Below are 21,005 nucleotides of genomic sequence, written 5' to 3' on the forward strand. Positions count from 1 at the left end.
TGATCATTTGGAGGTGGGATTGCAGGACAAAACGTACTAGAGATGACAATTCCAAGTGACACCAATGCAATGTTTTTTGGTGGATCACATTGGTTGGGCACTCAGTTGTGTGTCAGAGTGGCCAGGTAACTATGCTTTAAGTGTAATGCATGCATGTGCAACCTCCTTGGAAGTACCACATCTACCATTTCCAGGCAAGGAGAGGTCCAGGTGCGAGTGTTAAGTGGTCCATGTTGCTCTCTGTCAGTGCCTGAGATGCCACTGTCGCCAAAAGTAGAGATCAAAGGAACTGCAAAATATATACTGCAAGCGGAGTGAAAGAGTGCCAACTCCCTGTGAAAGCATGTTATGTACATCTCTAAAATTAATGATGGGTTGACAAAAGCATCATCGGAAGGTGCTCTCAGAAAGGAATAGGAAGTTGTCTTATACTGAGTCAGAACACTGGTTTGTCTAGCACACTACAGTGGTCCCTCGGGTTACGAAATTAATTCGTTCCGCGGCTAATTTCGTAACCCGAAAAACCTTCGTAACCCGAATTGCCATAGGCGCTAATGGAAAAAAAGCCGCGGCTCTGCCGCGGCTCCATTTAAAACAGCGCCGGGGTTTTTTCGTAACCCGAAAAAACCTTCGTAAGCCGAAACAATAAATCCCTATGGGATTTTTTCGTATCCCGAAAAATTCGTAAGCTGGGTAATTCGTATCCCGAGGTACCACTGTACTGCCTACACATCAGTGCTTCTCAGGCTCCCATGTTGGGGACCAGCAGTTCTCCTCCTAATGTGCCAGTGACTGCTGCCATGTTTGTGCTAGAGGTTACTGCTGTATCTTTCTTTCTTGGAAACTTTGCAGGGATCAGCTGATGGCTCACACAGTCCATGGACCACCACTTTGAGCAGCACTGGTTTATAATGGTTGGCAGCAAATCTTCAAGTAATATATCTCAGTCCCTATTGGGAAGTACTGGGGATTGAACTTGGGACTATTTGCATGTGAAGCATTAGCTCTGTCACAAAGCTAATTCCCTTTCTTACAGCCATCTCTTCCCATTTTACTTACTACATAATTCACTTATTAAAATTGCTTGCTTAAAATTCAAAGCTGTGCTCTTAGATTCACTTGTGAGACACACCTCACCAGACAAAACAGACACAGAAAGGATGGGGAAAAGAGTAGAATGGGAGGCAAGGTATTCGCCTTTCCCATTCCATTCCAAGTGCTACACACCCATGTGGGAAAAAATCACATGCACTGCAGAGTGCTGAAAGTGTCATTTTGTGCAACAGGCATGGAAAGACTCGCCTGTTGATAAACGTCCCACTCTGATAAGGCCAACCCAGTCTTCAGAGAAGTCTTGAAGCAGGAGAGAGAATTGCAGACAGAAGGAAAGAACGGCCAAATAAAATGTCACTGCAAGAACCACCAAGAACCAAGAGCAACACAGAAGATGCACATAACCAGCACTAATCTGCACCTTGAGCAAAAAACATGAAGTAGAGTGAACCAGCCTGGGTGGGAATGAAGTTGTTCTTAGGCATGAAAGGGAGGGAGGTTTGTTCAACAAAGACCAGATAAACCAGTTTCTGGATAGGACTGGGCACCTGCTAAGAGTGGGGCAAACAACATGCATCTAGAGATCCTGGGCTGCATCTACCTTTTCTCTATTGAAATAAAAAATCTCAGCAAGGCTTGAGCAGTGTCCCAGGCGTCTTCCAACTGTCCAACAGTTCTCCAAGGTCTCTTTCCCAGCTGTACTACCTGTGATCTTTCCAAAAGAAGTATCAGAGAGTAGAACTGGGACCTGGCAAGCATGGCATAGTCGCTTGAATGTTGGACTAGGCCTCCGAGAGACAAAGGTTTGAATACCTGCTCCGCCACTCTCTCTCAGCCTTGGAGGGAGCACTTAGGTTACAATCACAATATCAGCTCTCAAAATCTGCCTTATCAGCAGTCTGCTTTCATATTCAAAGTGCAGCATTTTCCTGCAGAGGGTAGCTAAACAAAAGAGGCGTCTCCAAAGGACTTACAGTCATGGAAGACTCTGTAGACCTTCTGTCCAGTGATTTCGCTCTACGGTGCGGGGACAAAGGGGAAGCCGACATATCCAGGATGGAGCTGGTTGCCGTTTCAGCAACAAAGTCCTGCAACAAGCATAGAAGTCACTTGCAATTGCAAATTCTACTGCTGGATTAATACTTGGAAGGGCCCAACAGTCTGCTAGAGCTCTATAAAGAAATCCCTTCCATTTTTTTGCAGGCACGAAACTTCCTAAGCAATAGGGGCATTCTCAAGGAATGCTTTCAACAACAATAGTATATACACCTCCTTTTGTAACTTTCTTCATTCTTCACTACTGGCTATATTGATCAGAGCCGATGAGGGCTGCAGGTTAGTAACATTTGTACAACCGCATGCTCCCTAGCCCAGCGCTAAGCAAAAGGATTCAGAGAAAAGCAACAAAATGTATACAGCCGAACGCACATAAGCCAGAGTAGGAGATCTATAGAACTTTTGTTCCAGAAGTCTGGCTTGTGAACCAAGAAAGGACTGCTTCCATACAGTATTTCTATTTGGATTTACAGATCACTTTTACAAAGCCTGTAAAGCAGTGTGTAAAATGTTGTTTAAAATGTACCCTGAAAGCAGAGATGGCAGACACAACTATTTTGCCGAATTTGGTACATTCTGGCTAATAGTAAGAATGACAGGTGGAAATCTTATGCAAGAAATAGCCCTGGCAATTGTGAGACCACTTTGCAGTCTTACTCGTTTCCTGGGGAAGACCCTCTTCTCGCTCCTGCCCTGTCGAGTCTCGCTGGTGGAAGCGTTGGTCTCCATATGTTCAGCATTCTCGATATCTAATGCCTCGAATTTTTCAATTACCTGGGACCTCCTGGAAAACAGACAAGAGGGAGAAAGACTGTTTTAACAAACAGAAACAACAACCCTCCTTAAAAACAGTTCCCCTTCTCCCCCCTCATGGGAGCACATTTAAAATACTAAGAAGTCAATATTTTTCACTCGTACAGTAAGACCTATCCTGTTATTCATTTTACTAAGCTGGGGATAGACAGAAAATAAGGAATTTGACCTGGGGGAGGGGGGAGGATTTGGGACATAATTATGTGTTACACACCTGCGCGCACACATATATCATATCAAGCCCATACCAAGATATTGTATACTCCAAACAATTCAAAGTTCTATATATTTTTCTCTTGAATGAATGTTGACTTTCTGCCTGGTTCTTCAGAAGAGGCGGGTATCACATAGTCTGTGGCCCCCTGCTCTGTCTGGAGCCCTCAAAGTCCTCTGATCCACCCCCAAAATAATCAAATAAGTGGGGCATAACAGCTCCAGGTAGTAAATGATCAGCCAAGGGTTTTCCAGGGACAGCGATTTACCTTAAAATGCCTCCCAAGCTCCAGAGAACGCAGGAGCCAAAGCCAGAAATGACTTCTGATTTTGATTTACAGATGGAAATGGTGAGATGTGGTCCACAACGGGGGACAACCCCTGGCCCCTATGTCCCCTGCAACTGCTTGCAGACAGCAGCAGGGAATGGTTTGGGCAACAGCAAGAGGACACAATGCAAAGCACCACACACTGCCAGATGGTGGTGGCGTGAAGTGGGGAATCCAGCACTGGGATCGCTTGCTTTGGGGAGCAGCCTTGTTACTTTTGTAAGGTGAGCCCTGCGAGAGGAAGGCCTTCCATCTTGAAGCTGTGTTCCTGAACATACCCTTCAAGGCAGATTTGTCTGAATGGAACAGGACTCCCACCTGACTCTTAGGGCAGAATACAACCCCAGCCTGGCCTTTGGGACGGCCTGAAGCCTACCCAGTTTTGCAGCTAAGGCGTGCATGTGCTTGGCAAGTATTGACTATCAGTTTATAGCTGATCTTGAAGCTTACATCAGGTGTGTAAGATCACACAACCACAAGGGCCTTCCTAGTGCAGACAGGGACATGGTGGCCCCAGGCTACAACATGCACTTTTTCTCGGTTTGCAAAGTGCTGCCTACGGAAGGCAGAGAAAATCTTATTTTAAGATTTTTTAAAAAGTGATTTTCTTGGTTAACAGAATTTGATGTTACAGTGTGTGTCTATGAGGCTGTGTCAGTACAATTAAGATGAGACTGGAAGAATGCTCATTTCAATAATAATTTCTAATTGGCGAAGTACTGTTGGACTGGATGGGACCACAGGACCAGAGAATCCCAGTATCAAGACAGGCATTTTTCCACCATAGCACCCCATCCAGGCACGCAGAGAGGGAAAAGCAACCCAAGCAAACCCACACCAAGACACTTGAAGAAAAGACAGATCCAGGGAGTGGCCACAAACTACTGGAGAAGGCAAATTTTCAAAAAGGGGCCCTGTATCCACCTCCTTCTTCATATGTCAAGCTCTCTGGATTTGAAACTTGGTAATACATTTTAAATGGGTGGCAGTCGTTGACTTGCTTCTTACAATATCGATTTCTACCTTTCATCTCAGTTCTGGCAAAGGCAAAGCAGATTAATCTACGAAATTAACCTTTGGCTTGGTTAAGAGGGAAATCCTGTTTGCTCAAGGGGGAAAAAACCAGAATACAAAATGGACCGGGGGCACTGAATTCTCATGGAAGGGAATTGCACCACTGAGTTATCTACAGCTCGGTTTTTATGCGTTTGGTTTTTTTAGATGAGATGGTAGCGAAGCAGGCGGAGTATAAAGGCGGACACGTCACACAGCAGGAGAAGGCGGAGAGCAACAAGACCTGAAAGAAAAGAAAGCTGGAATATGAATGAACAGAAAAATCGTAATTTCCCCCTTCCCCAACCCACAAATAAAAATAAAAAATCATTCCAAGATTTCTAAAAGAAAACAAAACAAAAACATAAATTGTCAGCAAAATAAAATGTAATCATTGCAAAACTCCAGAATCACATCCCCGCAGAGAGTGCATGGTTACTGTAATCGTCAAGGAAGGAAGGCTGGGTATGGGTCATGCCAAAGGAGGCATTTTGGATGGGCAGCTGGGTCCAATGGGACCACCTCGATTCTTCACTCAGAGTTTACTCAATTGGTCCCTAAAAGTCTTTGCCAGGAAGGCATGCAAGCAACCCACAAAACTCAAGGGCTCTGAAAAGATGACAAGGACGGGAAGAGGGGGACACTTAGATGTTCACCAGATACCCAACTGCAGCCAGAGAGCTACAAAATGGCAGTGAGGAAGAGTGTGGCTTGCACTGGGAACTGATGGTATCCTTCTTTCTGAGTTATGCGCCTTTGAGTCAGACTTATAGCAACCCTATCGTAAGGTTCTCTTGGCAAGATTTATTCAAGAGATTTGCCACCATTGCCTTCCTCTAAGGCCAAAAAGAGTGTCACTTGCCCAAGGTTAACCAGTGGGTTTCCACAGTTGAGCAGGGATTTGAACTCTGGTCTCCTGGAGTCCTAGTCCAACTCTCAGGCCAGTACACCATTCTGGTTCTCACCCCTTTTTCTTTTCTGAGAACTAATTCCCTGCCATTCTCTCCTTCCTAACCCACTTCATTTTGAAACTGGGAACCAGTCTTGGGAATGGGGCGCATACAGACCTCCCTCCCGCCATGTCTTCATTGAAAAACTCACATCCTTGCCCTTCCGAGTTCGTAACCATGTGAAGGCAACCATGGCTCCTCAAACCAACATCCACTGGGAAAGGGGAGGAGGTCCTCAGGTAGTAATGCCATGCTTTCTAGTGCGCAGGAGAAGCCAAGGCAGAGGAGGACTCGCAGGACTTTCCATGCGTGTTAGGTCAAAGCAACTGAGCATGCATCTCAGGGTTAGAGCAGTTTCTATGCAGAAAGGGATGAGGGAGCTCCCTTTTGATTTCATTGTAAGCAGTTTCATCGGCTTAGTTTGTTGCCCAAGAAGTGTTGGGCCAGGAATAGCCCACAGGAGACAAGAAAGATATATTCTCACGGAAGGACAACTCTGAGGGTTGGGGTTGGAGAAGAAAACATGATGGAAGTCTGTCAAAAGACATTTTAAAAAGTGGTGGGAATGGCTCATTCCTTTTAAGGGAGAGAAAGAAAGAGAAGTGGTCAAGAAACAATCTTCAATATCAGTTGTGTTTGCCAGCAGCAGAGGACAGGCTCCACCAGCAAAACCAACAAGAAACGGTCAAGGCCACATATAATTCTTCCCATCTGACAAGCCAAATTCTGGGTCCAGGGAAGCCAAGCTCTGGGAATTGAATGCAATTCTGCAACCTTGGGCAAAATGTACATCATGTCACTCACTGGTTGTGCACAACCGATTCTCCTTGCAGTGTGAAGGTCACTGGGAGGCTGCCTCGGATTCAGTGATTTCTGGCTTTTGAATTTTTGGCAGGCCATGGCCACTCACTTTCAAGCATCTCACTGCAGCTGCAAAGGCTAAGGATGCGTGTGTGTATGTGAGAACAAAGATCTTCAGAAAAATGACTTTATGACTTGGTACTCCACAGTGTTTGTGAGCTAATCTGCTACAGAAATCATGGTGCAAATGCAGAAGCAAGGAAATGATTCCCACAACTTTCAAAAATAGGCTTCTACCATCTATTTCAGCCCTCCCTGGGGACAGTGTTCAAGGTTTAAGGGTCCCTCTCGACTGTGGCAGGACAAGAATCCTAAACAGAAGAGTGCTTTAACAGAGGAACTCAGCCAATGTCTGGTACGCAAATGGAACAGGCACCCCAATCATCACTACCATCATTACCTGGACTAGCAGATCTAAACTAACTAACTAGGAGATCCAATAAGCTTAGATGAACATCTACGGAAGGATGCTGCTGAGATGGACCAGTCATCTTTTGGTATACAAATGGAATGGATGCCCCCAGTCTCTATCCCAACCTCAATTGGGCCTGGCCCTCAACTTTCAGTGCATCTGAGTGCAAACATTTGTGACTAAGTCACAATTCCAAATATGTTTTGAAGAACGTACAAAGAGAAGTGACAATGAACTACACTCTATATGTGTTGGATGGTAACCCATGGGTGGGTTAGAGAAAATTTGTCTTGATGGCCAGCAGGGGGAACTCAAATACTAATGAACTGTAAGAGATGCCAAAAAATGCTGGCAGAAGGCTGATCTGCAAATATTTGGACTTCAGCTCCCAGAATTCTTTGTTTCTCGCCATGCTGGAAGGGAAGAATGGAAGATGAAGTCCAAACAATAGTTACCTGCTGCCCATTTCTCTACTGGACTCTTCCAGGAAAAAATCCCATTTCATTTTTACCCACAGAGGTCTTAAATCTTTAAGCACCTGATATTTTTAAGAGAAACTACTTGTAGGTGACTATAGCCCCAACTGCATCTAAGTAATAGCCAGTAAACCTATTAGCCTTATTTTGGGATACAAGCACACTATGTACTGGTTTCGAATAATCTTAAAAACACAAGTCTCTTTCAAACAGTCCTAGAAAGCACAGTATTTTAAACCAGTCTGAAACTTGTTTTGGGTGTAGGCGACAGGAAACCAGTTTGCAATTTGCATTTCAAACTAAAATCCATGGTTATTTTATAGCATAGAATTCTTGGCTAGCCGCTTTGAAAGGGGGACCATGGACCTGTTATTGCCAGCTGAAGTACTGAGTCTCAAAAACATTATGGAAGATGTGCTGCTGGTAAACTCATGGATAGCTTTTTAGAGTGAGCTTCTACTCCTCAAGGGAGCAGAGAAGAAAATGTGAAAAGAGCTGCTGTCTGGAAGGAATAAAGGAGGCAACTCGGGAGAGGAAGATGTGGCTGGTCTTGGTTCGGAGGGAAAAAGAAATGATCAAGGGCTCTATCTGGGAGTTCACCTGCTTTTCTTTCTCCCTCGCAGCCGAGACCAGCTGCATTTTACGCCTCTTGAGTTGCCTCCCCATCAGTAAGCATCAGTGGCCCATCTGGATTTGACAGTTGCTGAGATGAAGAAGGGGCATGGAATTGCATTATGCTCCATCTGCTTGATCCCAGATCATGGCTCATCTCGATGCAAGGAACCTAAGAGTGAATAGAGGAGGAACATGGGGAACACAGCAGGCAGAATGTTAGCTGGATTTTGCTGGCCACTTGAAAAGCCCTGCTTTATGGAAGTCTGATGTTAACTGGGGAAAGGAGTAGGCTTCCATGCACACCCTGGAGATCAGGCTTCAAATACAAGAGGAGCTGGTGAGGAGACAGGGCAGACAGAATTCATCCAGGTACAAACACAGACACCAGGCGCCTGCTAAGCATTCATTCGGCTCCAGAAACTTGACAAGAGAATCGCAGGTAGGAAAAGAATGTTAATTTTAAAATAACCAGCAAAGCTCAGTAAGAAAAAAAGATCAAGACAAGCAGCTGAAAGCCAAGCAAAGAGGCAAGGTGGGGAAATGCAAGAAGACGGGGAAATGTTAAATTCACTGGTGCAAACAGTTTAACCAAGTTTTGAGGAGGAGGTTCTCTCTAAACCAGCCCAGACATGGCAATTATTTTGTGTGGGGAACAAGATGGATCAAATTGACAGCTACTGACAACCCTGTCCATATATACAAATCCCTCTTGGGTAAGCTATAAGTGAAATGTCCAGATTAAAGCAACGGGGGTGTGCTTGTTTTACAATCTGCAAGCATTTCTTAACATACAGATCTGAGTTGTGTCAATAAGTCTGACTAAGAGAGTCAGGATTCAGGAATCTATAGATCCACAGAATGCCAAGTTAAAGTGGAATCATACTGTTCCAACTGTCTAGTGTGAAAGATCTCTTAAACTCCAGCACTGCACTGGAGGGGTTTTCAAAGAATGCATTGTGTCACCCCACTGCCCCAGCCTAACATGCAGAAAGCTCTTCAGGCAGTACTGGAAGCAAATAAATATCAATAAAACGGAGTCATTCAACCACTTCATGCGAGAGTGAACATGTCTCTAAGAACTCAAGGGTGAGCAAGGAGAGTTGACAGCTCCCCTTCCACCGACATCCTGTGCCCCCTTTCCCCCTCTCTTTCCATACAGGCCTCATCACGCCAAAAGAGAGAGGAGGAGGAGGAAGGGAGAAAAGGATTCTAAAAGGCAAGTTCTGACGATCATTTGTGAGGCTTCTGGAATGTCATCCCAAAATGCAAACGTACATCGACACACAGAGGAGTGGATGTCTGCAAGACACAGTGAGAGCTGATGCCAGCGAGCACCACTTGCATCCAATATGGTGGGGCTCTCACATCAGGAGGGCTGTTGTGGAGTCAGACTACTGCACCCATGGCAAGCATGTCTTACTCCACTTTCCCAAATAGTGTCCCCTTTCTAGAGGTTGTATGGCTTCTCTCTTTGCTCATTTAGCTGGCCAGTATCATAGACTAGACTTGCCTCTCCAAAACACATAGGCTGGAGAAACTGAGGCATAGAATGATTTGTGTACAGCATTCAAGCCCAGTCCCAATATGGTGGGCCTTGTGGTGGGCTCCCCAGAGACAGTTCATCAGCAAGAGCTTCTGGCTTTCCTCTTAGTGGGGCCATGGCTTGCTTCTGGGTTTTAGTCCAATCCTTACAGCAGCTATCCAAGGTGCCGAAATCTATGACGCTAGATCCTCGCATCCATTAGGTCCAGGTCTGATTGATAGTTCCTTACGTTCTGACCAAAACTTGGAACAAATTGCCCCATGGCCATGGTAGACATTGGTCACCACTGGCCAGTCATCAAGCTACCTTCTAAGCAACATCCTGAAATGCCATTGCATTGCCAAGGAACATGGAAGGCTATTTCCATGGAAAAAGCAAAGTGAGATAAACTTTGTTTTGCCTCACCCACCCTTAACATGACTTTTGTTTCACTGGTCAAAATCCCCCTGGAAAAGATGATGATGTTCCCCACCCCGAGAGCCTATGACTTCCCTTGAATTAGAAAGTGGCCAGCAAAGGACCATCCCACGGCCTTACCTCCTTTCGTTGCCAAAGAGGCGAGCCACCTCCTCTCTTCCGGGGCTGCGGGCTCGGGACCTCCGCTCGAGCCGTTTCCGCTCCACTTGGAAGGCCTCCCGGTTGCTGATCCGAATGGCTTTGGGGACGTCAGCCAGGGTGGCATACTGCCGGCTGGCTTTAAAGGCCAGGGGGCGGCCCAGGCGCTCTGTTCCCCACGCTCCATCTCTGTCAGTGGAGTCCTTGTGCCTTGAGTCCAGGGCATTGAGAGAGAAGCTGTACACCATCCGGCTGCCCGGGTGGGGACCTGGGGAAGGAAAAGGGCGACTCTGCTCCTGGGAGGGTGATTTGGGGTCACCGTACCTGTTGCTGGGGGTGCTGGGGCTGGGAGGAGATGGCAGAGTTGGCAGCTGCTGCTCTTCTGGCTTGACCTCCTGCTTGGTCTTCTCCAAGGAGAAGTAGCCGCTCTCGACACGCGTCTTCCGCCCGCAATCATTGCGGTCGCTGTTCATGGCGCTTTCATCTAGGAGACATCAGAAGACCTGAGGTTACTCAATCGGAATGAGATGTTGCTTCCAAGTGAGTGAAACTCAGGCAGAATACAGGAGAGAGCTATAACATTATCTTAGAATCACAGGATCGTAAGAGTTGGAAGGGGCCACATCCTGTCCAACCTCCTGCCATGCAAGAGCACAAAACTAAAGCATACCCAAAAGTTGTCCATCCAGCCACTGTTTAAAGACCTCCAAAGATGGAGACCTTTAATTGCTTCTATTCTTTCTCTGGTGGCTCATGGCAAACAATTAATACAACGCCAGCTACCATCTGAATGCTGGGTAGAAAAATCCAAGACAAAAGGTTGGCGGCGACAGAAGTGCTGAGATTTGCAGCCAATTCGAGAGAGAAGGCAGACAGAATTAGAAATTAAAAAAAAAAACTTTTTGGACCAGGCACATAGAATAATGGAACACATTATCCCATGGCTTAAAGCTAGCAATGAAGGGGTCAGGCGGAACATATTTGGGAACGTTATTCCATAAATAGGGCACCTGTAGAGAGACTGGCTTTCCTGGGTCATCACCTGCAATTTTAGGCCCAGGAGAGTCATTCTTCAAAACAAGAACTGATTAGAAGTCAAATATTTTTGGCACTTGGGATGCCCTGAGAGCCAAGATGCAGCCCATGAGCTCCCTTGGACCACCCCTGTTTCCAGGAGGAAATGGCCTGGAGATTTGTTTAATTGACCCTTAAGTTGGCTAATGGACAAAGGCTTCCCAGATGCTGTAAATCAGTTCGACGCAAAAGATCTGAGATTGCCCAAGAGGCATCTGTGATGTCAACCCAACAGAGCTGGGAAATAATTTGTTAAACAGCTGAGTAAATTACTCAAGCAATTCGAGCACTGAGTCATTTCAAATGTTTTTTCAGGGAATCTACATTTCTTAATGTGGTTTAATCTTTTGACATTAATTTTCTGTAACCATCTGATATTTACGCATCTGGGTCGACAGTGACATTTCTGCAACAGGCAATCTCCTCTTGGTCCTTTGTTGCAATAGTCACTGTGAGCTTCTCTTGAGGCTTGTGTATCTTTTAAGGCTGACCAATTGGCCTCTGAGGACTGGTGGCTAATAGACAATGCTACGTACCCTAGCTGTTAGAATGAAGGATCAGAAAAAGAACCATAGTTTGGACATTTGACCGCAGCCAATGAAGGAGATAAATGTAATCTTTTTGTATCTGGTCCACCAGAAGCAGCCTTGAGAGATGCCAAAGGGACGATCATCTGGGAGCTGATATTTTCAAGATAGGACAGTGCAAGGACAGTGGTTCTCTTCGCCTGCTCCTCTCGGTATTTGCTACTTGCAAGGACTCTTGTTTTGTCTGCGGTGCTCTTTCCTCAAAAGAAGAAATAACCCTCACCCAACCCCAAAGCTTCCTCTTCTGCTCAGAAGAAGGTGTAAACGCTTCCTTCACAAGCTTTTGTTACCTGATGACTGCATTTTGTCCTCCTGTCCTTCAGACCTTTCAAAAGGAGCCCCAAGTACCAATGACTAAAACAACCTTCCTGGATTAATTGTGGGAAAGGAGGTTTACATGGAGGTGCTCATACTGGAATGGATACCCCTGAGAGGAGCCGGACAAAAGAGGAAAACAGTGCCTTTCCTGCTTTGCAAACAGATAAGAAAGCCACTCTTGGTTCCTTCTAGGTATCTCCAAGAGGGAAAACTCATCATCCTGAATAGGAAGGAAAGGCCCCTGACCCCTGCGTTTCGTGACAAACAAGACAGCAGATGCTGCCAGATTAATCAGAAGAGATTTAAAAGGCAAATGGTTTGAAGGTGGGGGGCTGAAAAGGAACTCACTGTTTGGGGCTTGGCACTCAGTGCTGGACTGTTTTAGAGGCTGCACAGAAGCCTGGAGTTGCCCTCAGTCTGGGTCCAGGCTATTGCTTCACCCTTTAAGATGAAATCTTCTAAATATTGGTGGACTGCAACTCCCATCACCCCCACTTGTTTATGGCTGATGGGAGATCCAGTCCTAAAACATCCACACATCCCCATCATGGCCAACCCCAGTCAAAGAAAAAGGAAAATATGGGGACGCTACTGCTCTGGGAAATCAACTCGGTCACCTCCTCCTGGATTCTCACCAATATACAAGCCCCACCAAGGAATCTGGTGAGGTTACTGAGAATGTTCTGTTTTCGGGATGCACCTGAAGTGACCCGATTTAGCCCCCTGCAAGGCTGTTTTGCTTCCAAGGCCTCCTTTTATCACTTGGTTCTCTGATATGGCCCCAGCCAAAACATACGGGACAGGATCACTGGGAAGTCAACACCCATTTCTTAGAAACAGGAGAGATTTGCCTTCTTATCTTTGGTTGTTACCCAACCCTTTCCAGAAACCAAATCAACGGAGAGGAAGTTCCTTCCCTCAGCTTGCCAATGCCTGTCCTTAAAAATTGCCATGTTCCAAATTGAAGAGTTAAAGCAAGGGAGGGCAACTGTGGAAAGCTAGGCTCTCCTAATTCATCTGCAAAATGGCCACTGGCCTCAGACTCCTCGCAGAGGCACTGCCTGGTCCTTCTGCCTTTGCTTTGGGGCTCAACTCTTACCTTCTTTGCTTTCCAACGTTGGCTCCTTCAAAGAGCAAGCGGAGGGGGCTGGACCTTGCACAGGGCTGGGAGCCGGGCTGATGCCCCCATTGCCATCAGGCTGGTCCTTGCCACGCATTTCCTCCTGCCAAAGCGTGGACTTGGTGGTCGGGACCTTCTCCGCGCTGGGGATGTTGCTGCTAGTGACGGCCATCTTCGCTGGTCCGGGTTCCTGGAAAGAAAACCCAATGTCAGTTGTTGCCGTTTTCAATGCAAACACGGAGTGAAGCCTCCTTCATGCTTCAGATGGAGAGGCTTGATGCCAACTTCAGAGATGTTCTCCAGGGGAGGGCAGAGTCAAAGGCAAAAAGGGGGGAGACCAAAAATCTCTACTGTGGAATGATCTCCATCTCTCCTTGGCAGTTTTGAGGTGCCATGTTAAAACCAACGCATTCTGCCAGGCCTTCTCAGTTTGGCTTCTTAGCCTGAGCTTCTTTTTAAACCCTCTTTTTTACTATCTTATGTGTTGTTCTGCGGCTGCTTTTTACAACCTTGGCTAACGGGAATGTTCAATGGCTTTCCACTGTTGGTTTCACTTCTGGTTAAAATTTGGTGTTGGTTTTATTGTTTTCATTTGTTTGTTTCTTAAACTGCCTCAAGTGGAGAGATAAGACAGAATTTTTAAAAACTGTAATATGTACCATTGGGAGGCTGTTACTTCCCCTGAAGGATTTACAACTCTGGGAAGGGTTTAGGGTTTGAGGATGCCCTTTCCATACATACATACATACATGACTTTAACATAACCCTCTCCCTTTTTTCCTTCCTCCTTTTCCTAGCATTCTGGATCTCAGCATGAAGCTTCTTCTGACTCCGATCTCAGCAGAGCTGAAGGCCGTTGTAACCGTAACGTCTATATACAAAGATCTTATTTATAGATTTTTGTGAAGCTGCCAAATACAAAGGCTGCTACACCAGGGAACGGCTAACGAAAGACTTCCCGTAGGTAAAAGGGGAGCCAAGTGTTGAGTTTACAGAAGAGAATGGAAGAGCTTTTAATAGCCTTCCCAAGAGGGCAGGAGTCAGAGATGGGGGGGAAGCAGAGCGAAAAGTAAATTTAGACATCAGGCACACCGATCTCTTCCAGAAGAAGCAGGCCCATGTGTACAAACACAGGAACCTGGCTGACGTCCAGGTATGCATTGTATGAAAACGGGGGACCTATGGTCTGAGCGTTTGACTATGACTCTGGAGACCAGGGTTCGATTCCTTACTCGGCTGTGGAAACCCAATGGGTGGCTTTGGGCAAGTCACTCACTCTCAGCCTCAGAGGAAAGCAATGGCAAACCTCCTTGGAACAAATCTTGCCAAGAATGCTCCATGAGATAACTGAAACTTTGCACTACTGGGAAACACAAAACTACAACTTTCGACTCTTAGGTAGTTACAGGTTTTCTCATTTTTGGTCACATCTGGTACTGATAAGATGCCATCCACAGATGCAGGCAAAACGTCAGGAATAAACTCTTTTAGAACATGGCCACATGGCCTGAAAATCCCACAAGAAACAATCAAAGGCATGTTGATCTGAGCAAACAACATACCTTTTCTGTTCCCTCTCATCCCACAAGCTCTACCTAGAAAGTGCCTGCATTTCCCAGCTCCTCTTCCCTTTCAGAGACCACCTCCATCTCCAGAGGAAGAGATCAGCCTTCTTCCTTGCTTTGCATTCTCCCCCCAGAACGCCAAAAATCCTATTTACCTTATTTGGAGCTCAGGAGCTTAAATCCTGTCAGGTTTCCAAGAGGTTGCCACAGCAACCAAGTATTATTCCAAAAAAATGATATTATTCAGCCAGCATCCCCCACCCTCACCCTTTTTCCTGGGCTTTTTTTGTTCCGCTTCCAAAAAATGGGGGTAGGGAGAAACCAAGGGCTTCGGGGGCAGAATTTATGCCGTATTAAGCTCTCTTTGTGGCTCTTCTGCTCTTTGATATCCAGCATCCTTCAAGGGTCTCAGTCAAAAAGGAGGGATGGGAACAGGTTGGTTCTTTTGGAACACAAGAACACAGACCCACAAAGGCACACACACACACACACAAAAGCCTGACTCCTGGAGACAAATATAGCCCCGAAGAAAAGAGCTCGTAAGAGAGAGGACTTCAATCCAAAGAGAACTGAGGAGATGTGAATGGGAAGCATGAGTAACAGATGGCAACTAACACCAAAAGAGTGCTTAGGTCTAGAGCGGCGATTCCCAAACTTTGGTCCTCTGGGTGTTTTGGACTTCAACTCCCAGAAGCCCCAGCCAGCTTGGCCAAGAGTCAGGACCAAAGTTTGGTAAGTGCTTCTCTAGAGGTTTCCAAAGACTGACTGCACACTTGCAGACTGACCTGTCATATATGTGAATCCCAAAGAAGGAAGTTGAATTACTTTTCAATGTTTCCTCTTTGTACGTTTTGACCTGTACAATCAGTCACTAGCCCTCATAGGGCCAAAGACAGACACAAAACAATGTGCGCAACACAGCAGTAAATGTAAGAAAAGCAAGTTACTTTGCTCTAGTTTTGGAGAGAAAAGTGCCAAAGAAAAGCCCAGATTGTGCTAACCGTTATTGGAAACCGTTCCCCCCGGCCCCGGATTCACCTGTGGCGTTGGGGGCTCCACTTTCCTCTTCTTCTTTTGATTCTGCTTGTTGGTTCTCGGGTAGACAACTAACATCTCCAGCCACCTGAAAGCAAGAGAGAAGAGAGGGCAAACTAAGATACATATCAAGGAAAGGCAGCTATGTTCCTGTGACTAGTAAAGGAAGTTGAACTTAAAATCTTCTCATCTCTTAGGAAGATCTCCATCTCCCTCCCAACCAGCCTCGCCACTCACCCGCTGATGATCTCCTTGTTCTCCGCCCGGATGAAGTGCTCTTTCTCGGGGGTCAAGATGCAGAGGGAGAACTTCTGCCCGGTCCGACTTTCGCCGTCCACAACGTCCGTACATTGGTTCATGTTGATGGTGCCCTGCGGCAAAGTGGTGGGCTAGGAAGAAAGTGGGAAAGTGGAATTGAGAAGCTGGGAAATACAACAATATATATATATACACACATATCTATGGATTCCTTATCCACGGATTCAACCATCCACGGTGTGAAAACATATATAAATTCCAAAAACCAAACCTTAATTTTGTCATTTTATATAAGGAGCACCATTGCTATGCCACTGTATTTAATGGGACTTGAGCACCCACTGGTTTCGCTATCCATGGCAGGGTCTTGGAACCAAACCTCAGCACATACCAAGGTCCTACTGTCTATGGTGCATCTCTCCCACACATCATCAGTAAAGGACCAGTGACCTTTCAGATACTGATGGACTGCAAGTCCCATCACCCCTCACCACTGGCTAGGGCTGATGGGACCTACTGCCTAACAACATCCAGAGGGGCGCACTCATCCCTGTTGCTCCTTCAAAGCCAGAAGGTGGCGCTGCACAACCACAAACTCAACATTATTTATTTAATTGCCTTGCCCTTCTCCCAAGGCGGCCATTTCGTACCATTGGAGAAGTGAAAAGCTGGAAGGGAACCCAAGGGTCCTGTAGTCGAACCCCTGCCAGCACTTTTTTGAGCTTTGAATTTTGTCCTGAAACAGGTTGTGCAGAGTTACCTGATCCCAGTAAATAGTAAGCAATCAGGGTTCTTGAATCTAGTGGATCACCGACCGCTTAGTCTCTTGCCATCAAAAGGATGACTGGGATGATGATATTATTATGAGGCCATAACAACATACATTTGGAAACTAGAGCCTTTTAAACCCAGAGCTTGGAAAAATGGGTCACTAATGCACAACAACAACAAAACGCACAACAGCAAAATTGCTGCACCTTCTTCAAAGCAAACATGACCATGACAAACAAACCCCACTGTGTTTTTTTATATAGCTACAAAATGTACATTTTTTCCCTGCAGTTTCTTTCAAAAGCCAGTGACATTTGCTCCTTCCCTCAATTCGATCCCCCAAATCCTCATTTTTGAAAGCGACGGGTGGGTCAACAGGATCCACGGTTCTACTTCAGTTCAAGAGTACTAGAGCCAGCAGTACCTCCTCTGCTTATTATGGGCAGAGTTCCAGAAACATGAACCATCGATGAAAAGGGATAATCCTTTGCCAAATAGCCCAGAACCAGAGATGAACAATTCCCACAGAGGTTGACTGGCCCACCAGGGTTGTTATGTCTTAATAAACTGAAGCCGCGCATATAACCCCCGTCCAACGTATAACCTTGCAAAGGCTTGATTTAACTTGGGAGGCAAGGACACAAGGGCCTCTGAACACACAGAGAGTCATCTTCCTTTACTGCCAAGGCAAAACCATTCATCCCTAACCACTTCCATAATTCTGTACCAGGACATGCAAGTGGTTTCCTAACAGCACTCTGCTAAATTGTATGAAATCAATCCATTAAGTAACAGGTAGTGACATTGCATCACTTCTTAACACCATTTTGAGAGGGCCTGTAGGTACTGGGATAGTATGAGAATTGTAGAGTGCATATGGGGGTATGCATTTGGGGCCAACGCTTGCCCCAAAAGTGCACCACTCAGGGTTGGAAGGAGGCCTTGCGTGGCCTTATAAAAGGGACTTTATTCGTTGTTCATTGTGTGTCTTCCAGTAGTTTCCAACTTCTGCCGACCCTAAGGCAAAACTATCATGGGGGTTTTCTTTGCAAGATTTGTTCAGAGGAGGTTTGCCATTGCCTTCCCCTAAAGCTGAGAGCGTGTGACGGAGCTGGGAATTGGACCAACGTCTCCAGAGTTGTGATCTAACACTCAAACCACGATGGCTCTCGCCACTCATATATAATGCGACTTGAGCATTCATGGATTTTGGTGTCCACAGGTGGCCCTGGAACCAGACCCCAGTGGATACCAAGGGCCCACTGAATTTCTAAGTGACCCTAAACCTTCCCTGAAGAATGAGAAAGGATGCAAGGGAGCTTTATGAAAGGAGCCATATATATCCAAGCACCAAGGAAGAGATGATAGTGGACTTCCCCACCCCATGACAGAGAACATCTCACAAGCTCACATTTTTGGATGCCAGAGGTCCATAAGAGGCACCCACTTCCCTCTGCCAAAAAGGGAGACATGATTGAAAGCATCAGCTAAGAAGAAGAAGAGGAAGCAGACATGGTACAGACTGTGGTTTTGAATATAACAGATATGGCCAGGCCTGTTTTGATGACTAACACAACTCCTATATACAGCCCAGGGTTGGTGGTATCCTCATCTGATCCTCCAGACTATCTCCCCAGGAAGGAGCTGATGGGAGATAAGGACTCTTCCCAGCTGTGTGTTGAGAAAGAAGATGGTTCAAATCTTACCGCAGCCGCAAACACAAACAGTCGCCTTTAGTAAGCCTACTTCCACAGAGATACTTTCAAAAACAAAACTATCAGGACTGCACCAACTGTGGCCGCATGTGACCCACTAAGATGGAGTTTGCAGTTTCTAACCCTGGACTGGAGTCACCTGGAATGTCCCTTTTCTGTCCCATTTCCATAGAGAGCAAATAAGTAATTTGCTTTTCCAGCAAGTTGCAGTTCTCCTTCTGGGATTTTACAGTTTACACAATCCTTGGATGGTCCCAGGGCAGAAAACTGGCTCCTGTCAATCTGCCAAAGTTGCTTCTCTTTCCTGCATGCAATAGCAACGCTGATAGGGCCTGCAATTGCTTGGTATATTGTGTTTATTGTGAGAACAGTCCCTGAATGCACATGGAACATGGTGCTTCTAAAATGCCAACTGCCTCATGTTTTCTAGGGGCTGCAGAATCTGTGAAAAATGTAAAATACAACAGTAATATCCAAATACCCTCCAAAGAGTAAAAGAAGAACGTAAAGCAGGTGGCGGAGAATAAGAAACATTAAGCGTATCAATGTTACAAGTTACAAGCCTCTAACCACAGTAGCTTCTCGCTTGGCTTCAGTGGCATTTTATAGAGGAATTATAAGGATGCAGGAGAAGGAATAATGATGACAAAGAAGATGACTAAAGGACAAAAGAGCATTATTTGGGGAATAATAGTATACACAAGCTGGACTCTGGGAGGCACCTAATTTTGAAGTCCAAGCTCTCATCATCTTGTTGCTGTTATTTGTCATCCACTGGCTTCAATGTACGGCAACCTAGGAAGAATTTTGCAAGGTGACTCTTACAAAAGAACCGAAGGACCAGCAAGACCTGATTTGCTTCTTGCTTTTTTGAAAGCCGGGGGCAAAGGAGGAGGTGACGACAACAACGGTGCCGCCTCTTCCCTTGCGTTTCAAACACAGGGATGGCAAGTTCAGCCAGGGGACATTTTAAAAGAGGCTTAAAGTTTACTCAAAGCAGACAGCAAGTCTAAACAGCCAAGCGGGCCAGCGCAGGAGCAAAGGAGTAGTCGAGGGAGAGGCAGGCTGGGCCCCAGGCAACACAGGGCTAAAATGGCTTCCTAGCCCATCAATTCCACCGGATCCCAGTAAGGAAAGACTGCATTCTCACTGATCAGGCCCAGTATAAACACACTTTTCATCCTGCTTCCAATGAACCAGCTCAAGAGAGTGTTTACATTGCTCAACTCATCCTATTTTATGCCCACAATAAGCCACGTGGATAATGGGCGTTGTAGTCTGGCAGGATGTCCTTAGTTAAGCATACAGTATATACTTGACTATAAGTCAGCCTCATATATAAGTCGAGGACAGGTTTTGAGGCCAAAATTATGGATTTTGCTATGACCCATGGGTGAGTCAAGGGTAAAACTTACGGAAGTATAGCAAAGCATCTAAAGGATGAAGCAAAGGAAAACGATGCCAAAGAACTTGCAAAATTCCAGCAGACATAACTCTTTGCTCTCACTCTTAAGGCTGGATGGATGAGGAAGCAGAGGGGATCGGTGCTTCCAAGACAGATTATACTCTTACCTTTCACCAGGGGATGGTTCCTTTTACATAAGAGTTAAGATATAGTACTTACTTTGACCTGTGGATAAGTTGACTCGGGTTTTTTTGGGGTCAGCTTTTGGACCTCTAAGTTTCTAGACTTATACATGAGTATATACTGTAAGTAGCTGGCGTAGAATATTGAATGCCTACATCTCTCATGGGAACCCATTGCAACCTCTCAGGGAAGCCGCACTGAGAAACCCTGGAATGTACTCTCTGAGCTCTGAGGATCCCAAAAAGACAAACAAATGGGTCTTTCAACAGACCAGAGCTCTCCTTGGAAGCCAAGATGATCAAGCTTAGGCTGCCATACTTTGGCCACATGAGAAGGCATGGATCACTAGAAAAAACAATAATGCTGGAAAAGGTGGAGGGTAGAAGAAAGGGAGAAAAACCACATGCCAGGGACGTCATGCGCATGGACCTGAGCAGACCAGTGGATGATAGGGAATACCTGGAGATGTCTGATCCACAAGAAATCGACTCAAGGACAGCTAACAACAGCAACACCTTGGAGTTAACAAGGATGCTCAGAGATTTAAATAAGGAGCAAGGTCCGTATTTATTCCAGTTGTGGTGTGCATCCTCCTTGCCAGTGTCAGTGGAGCCAGAACACTGATGGACTGCTGGGGGCAGAGAGGATGTGTATATAAAGATCTCTTCCTCTCTTCTCCTCTGTCTTGAGAGCCGATGGAATCCAAGATGCTCTTTTTTGCTCTCGCGGGCCATTCTGGCCTTATATGGGCATTCTCACATGCGGCTGGGATCAGTTTCGGAGCACTGGGTCTCCTTTGCTGAGCTGCAAACCTCCTGCTCCGTCTGTATCAGAAGCACTTGCAATGTCGCCTGCACTCTTCTGGTAGCTTTCCCATTGCAATGGTATGTTGTGAAAGTCTGAGGTTTGGAAGTATTTAACATTGGGTATTGATAGTGGTATCATCATCATCATCATCATCATCATCATCATCATCATCATCATCATCATCATCATCATCATCATCGCTACAGGGCTCCCTAGTTAACAAAGGTCCAAAACACAG

At 45.9% G+C, this 21,005-nt stretch overlaps 1 protein-coding gene across 5 annotated transcripts in view; it reads right to left on the reverse strand.

Moving 5' to 3' along the window:
- The window catches only part of LOC121914793 (myosin phosphatase Rho interacting protein), an 84,207-nt gene that overhangs the window by 28,839 nt on the left and 34,363 nt on the right, over window positions 1-21,005 (reverse strand). For 3 of the 5 annotated variants that reach the window (XM_042438490.1, XM_042438492.1, XM_042438491.1), the window contains exons 4-9: window positions 15,866-16,017; window positions 15,632-15,716; window positions 13,008-13,218; window positions 10,254-10,413; window positions 2,767-2,893; window positions 2,028-2,141 (exon numbers count right to left, since the gene is read on the reverse strand). In XM_042438490.1, the coding sequence (XP_042294424.1) occupies window positions 2,028-2,141; window positions 2,767-2,893; window positions 10,254-10,413; window positions 13,008-13,218; window positions 15,632-15,716; window positions 15,866-16,017 (849 nt within the window). Of the gene's footprint in view, window positions 1-2,027; window positions 2,142-2,766; window positions 2,894-9,911; window positions 10,414-13,007; window positions 13,219-15,631; window positions 15,717-15,865; window positions 16,018-21,005 lie in introns of all 5 variants that reach the window. The other 2 variants (XM_042438488.1, XM_042438489.1) reach the window with 1 other exon arrangement.

Source organism: Sceloporus undulatus, chromosome 8 (genome assembly GCF_019175285.1).
Source record: "Sceloporus undulatus isolate JIND9_A2432 ecotype Alabama chromosome 8, SceUnd_v1.1, whole genome shotgun sequence".
Taxonomy (NCBI): Eukaryota; Metazoa; Chordata; class Lepidosauria; order Squamata; family Phrynosomatidae; genus Sceloporus; species Sceloporus undulatus.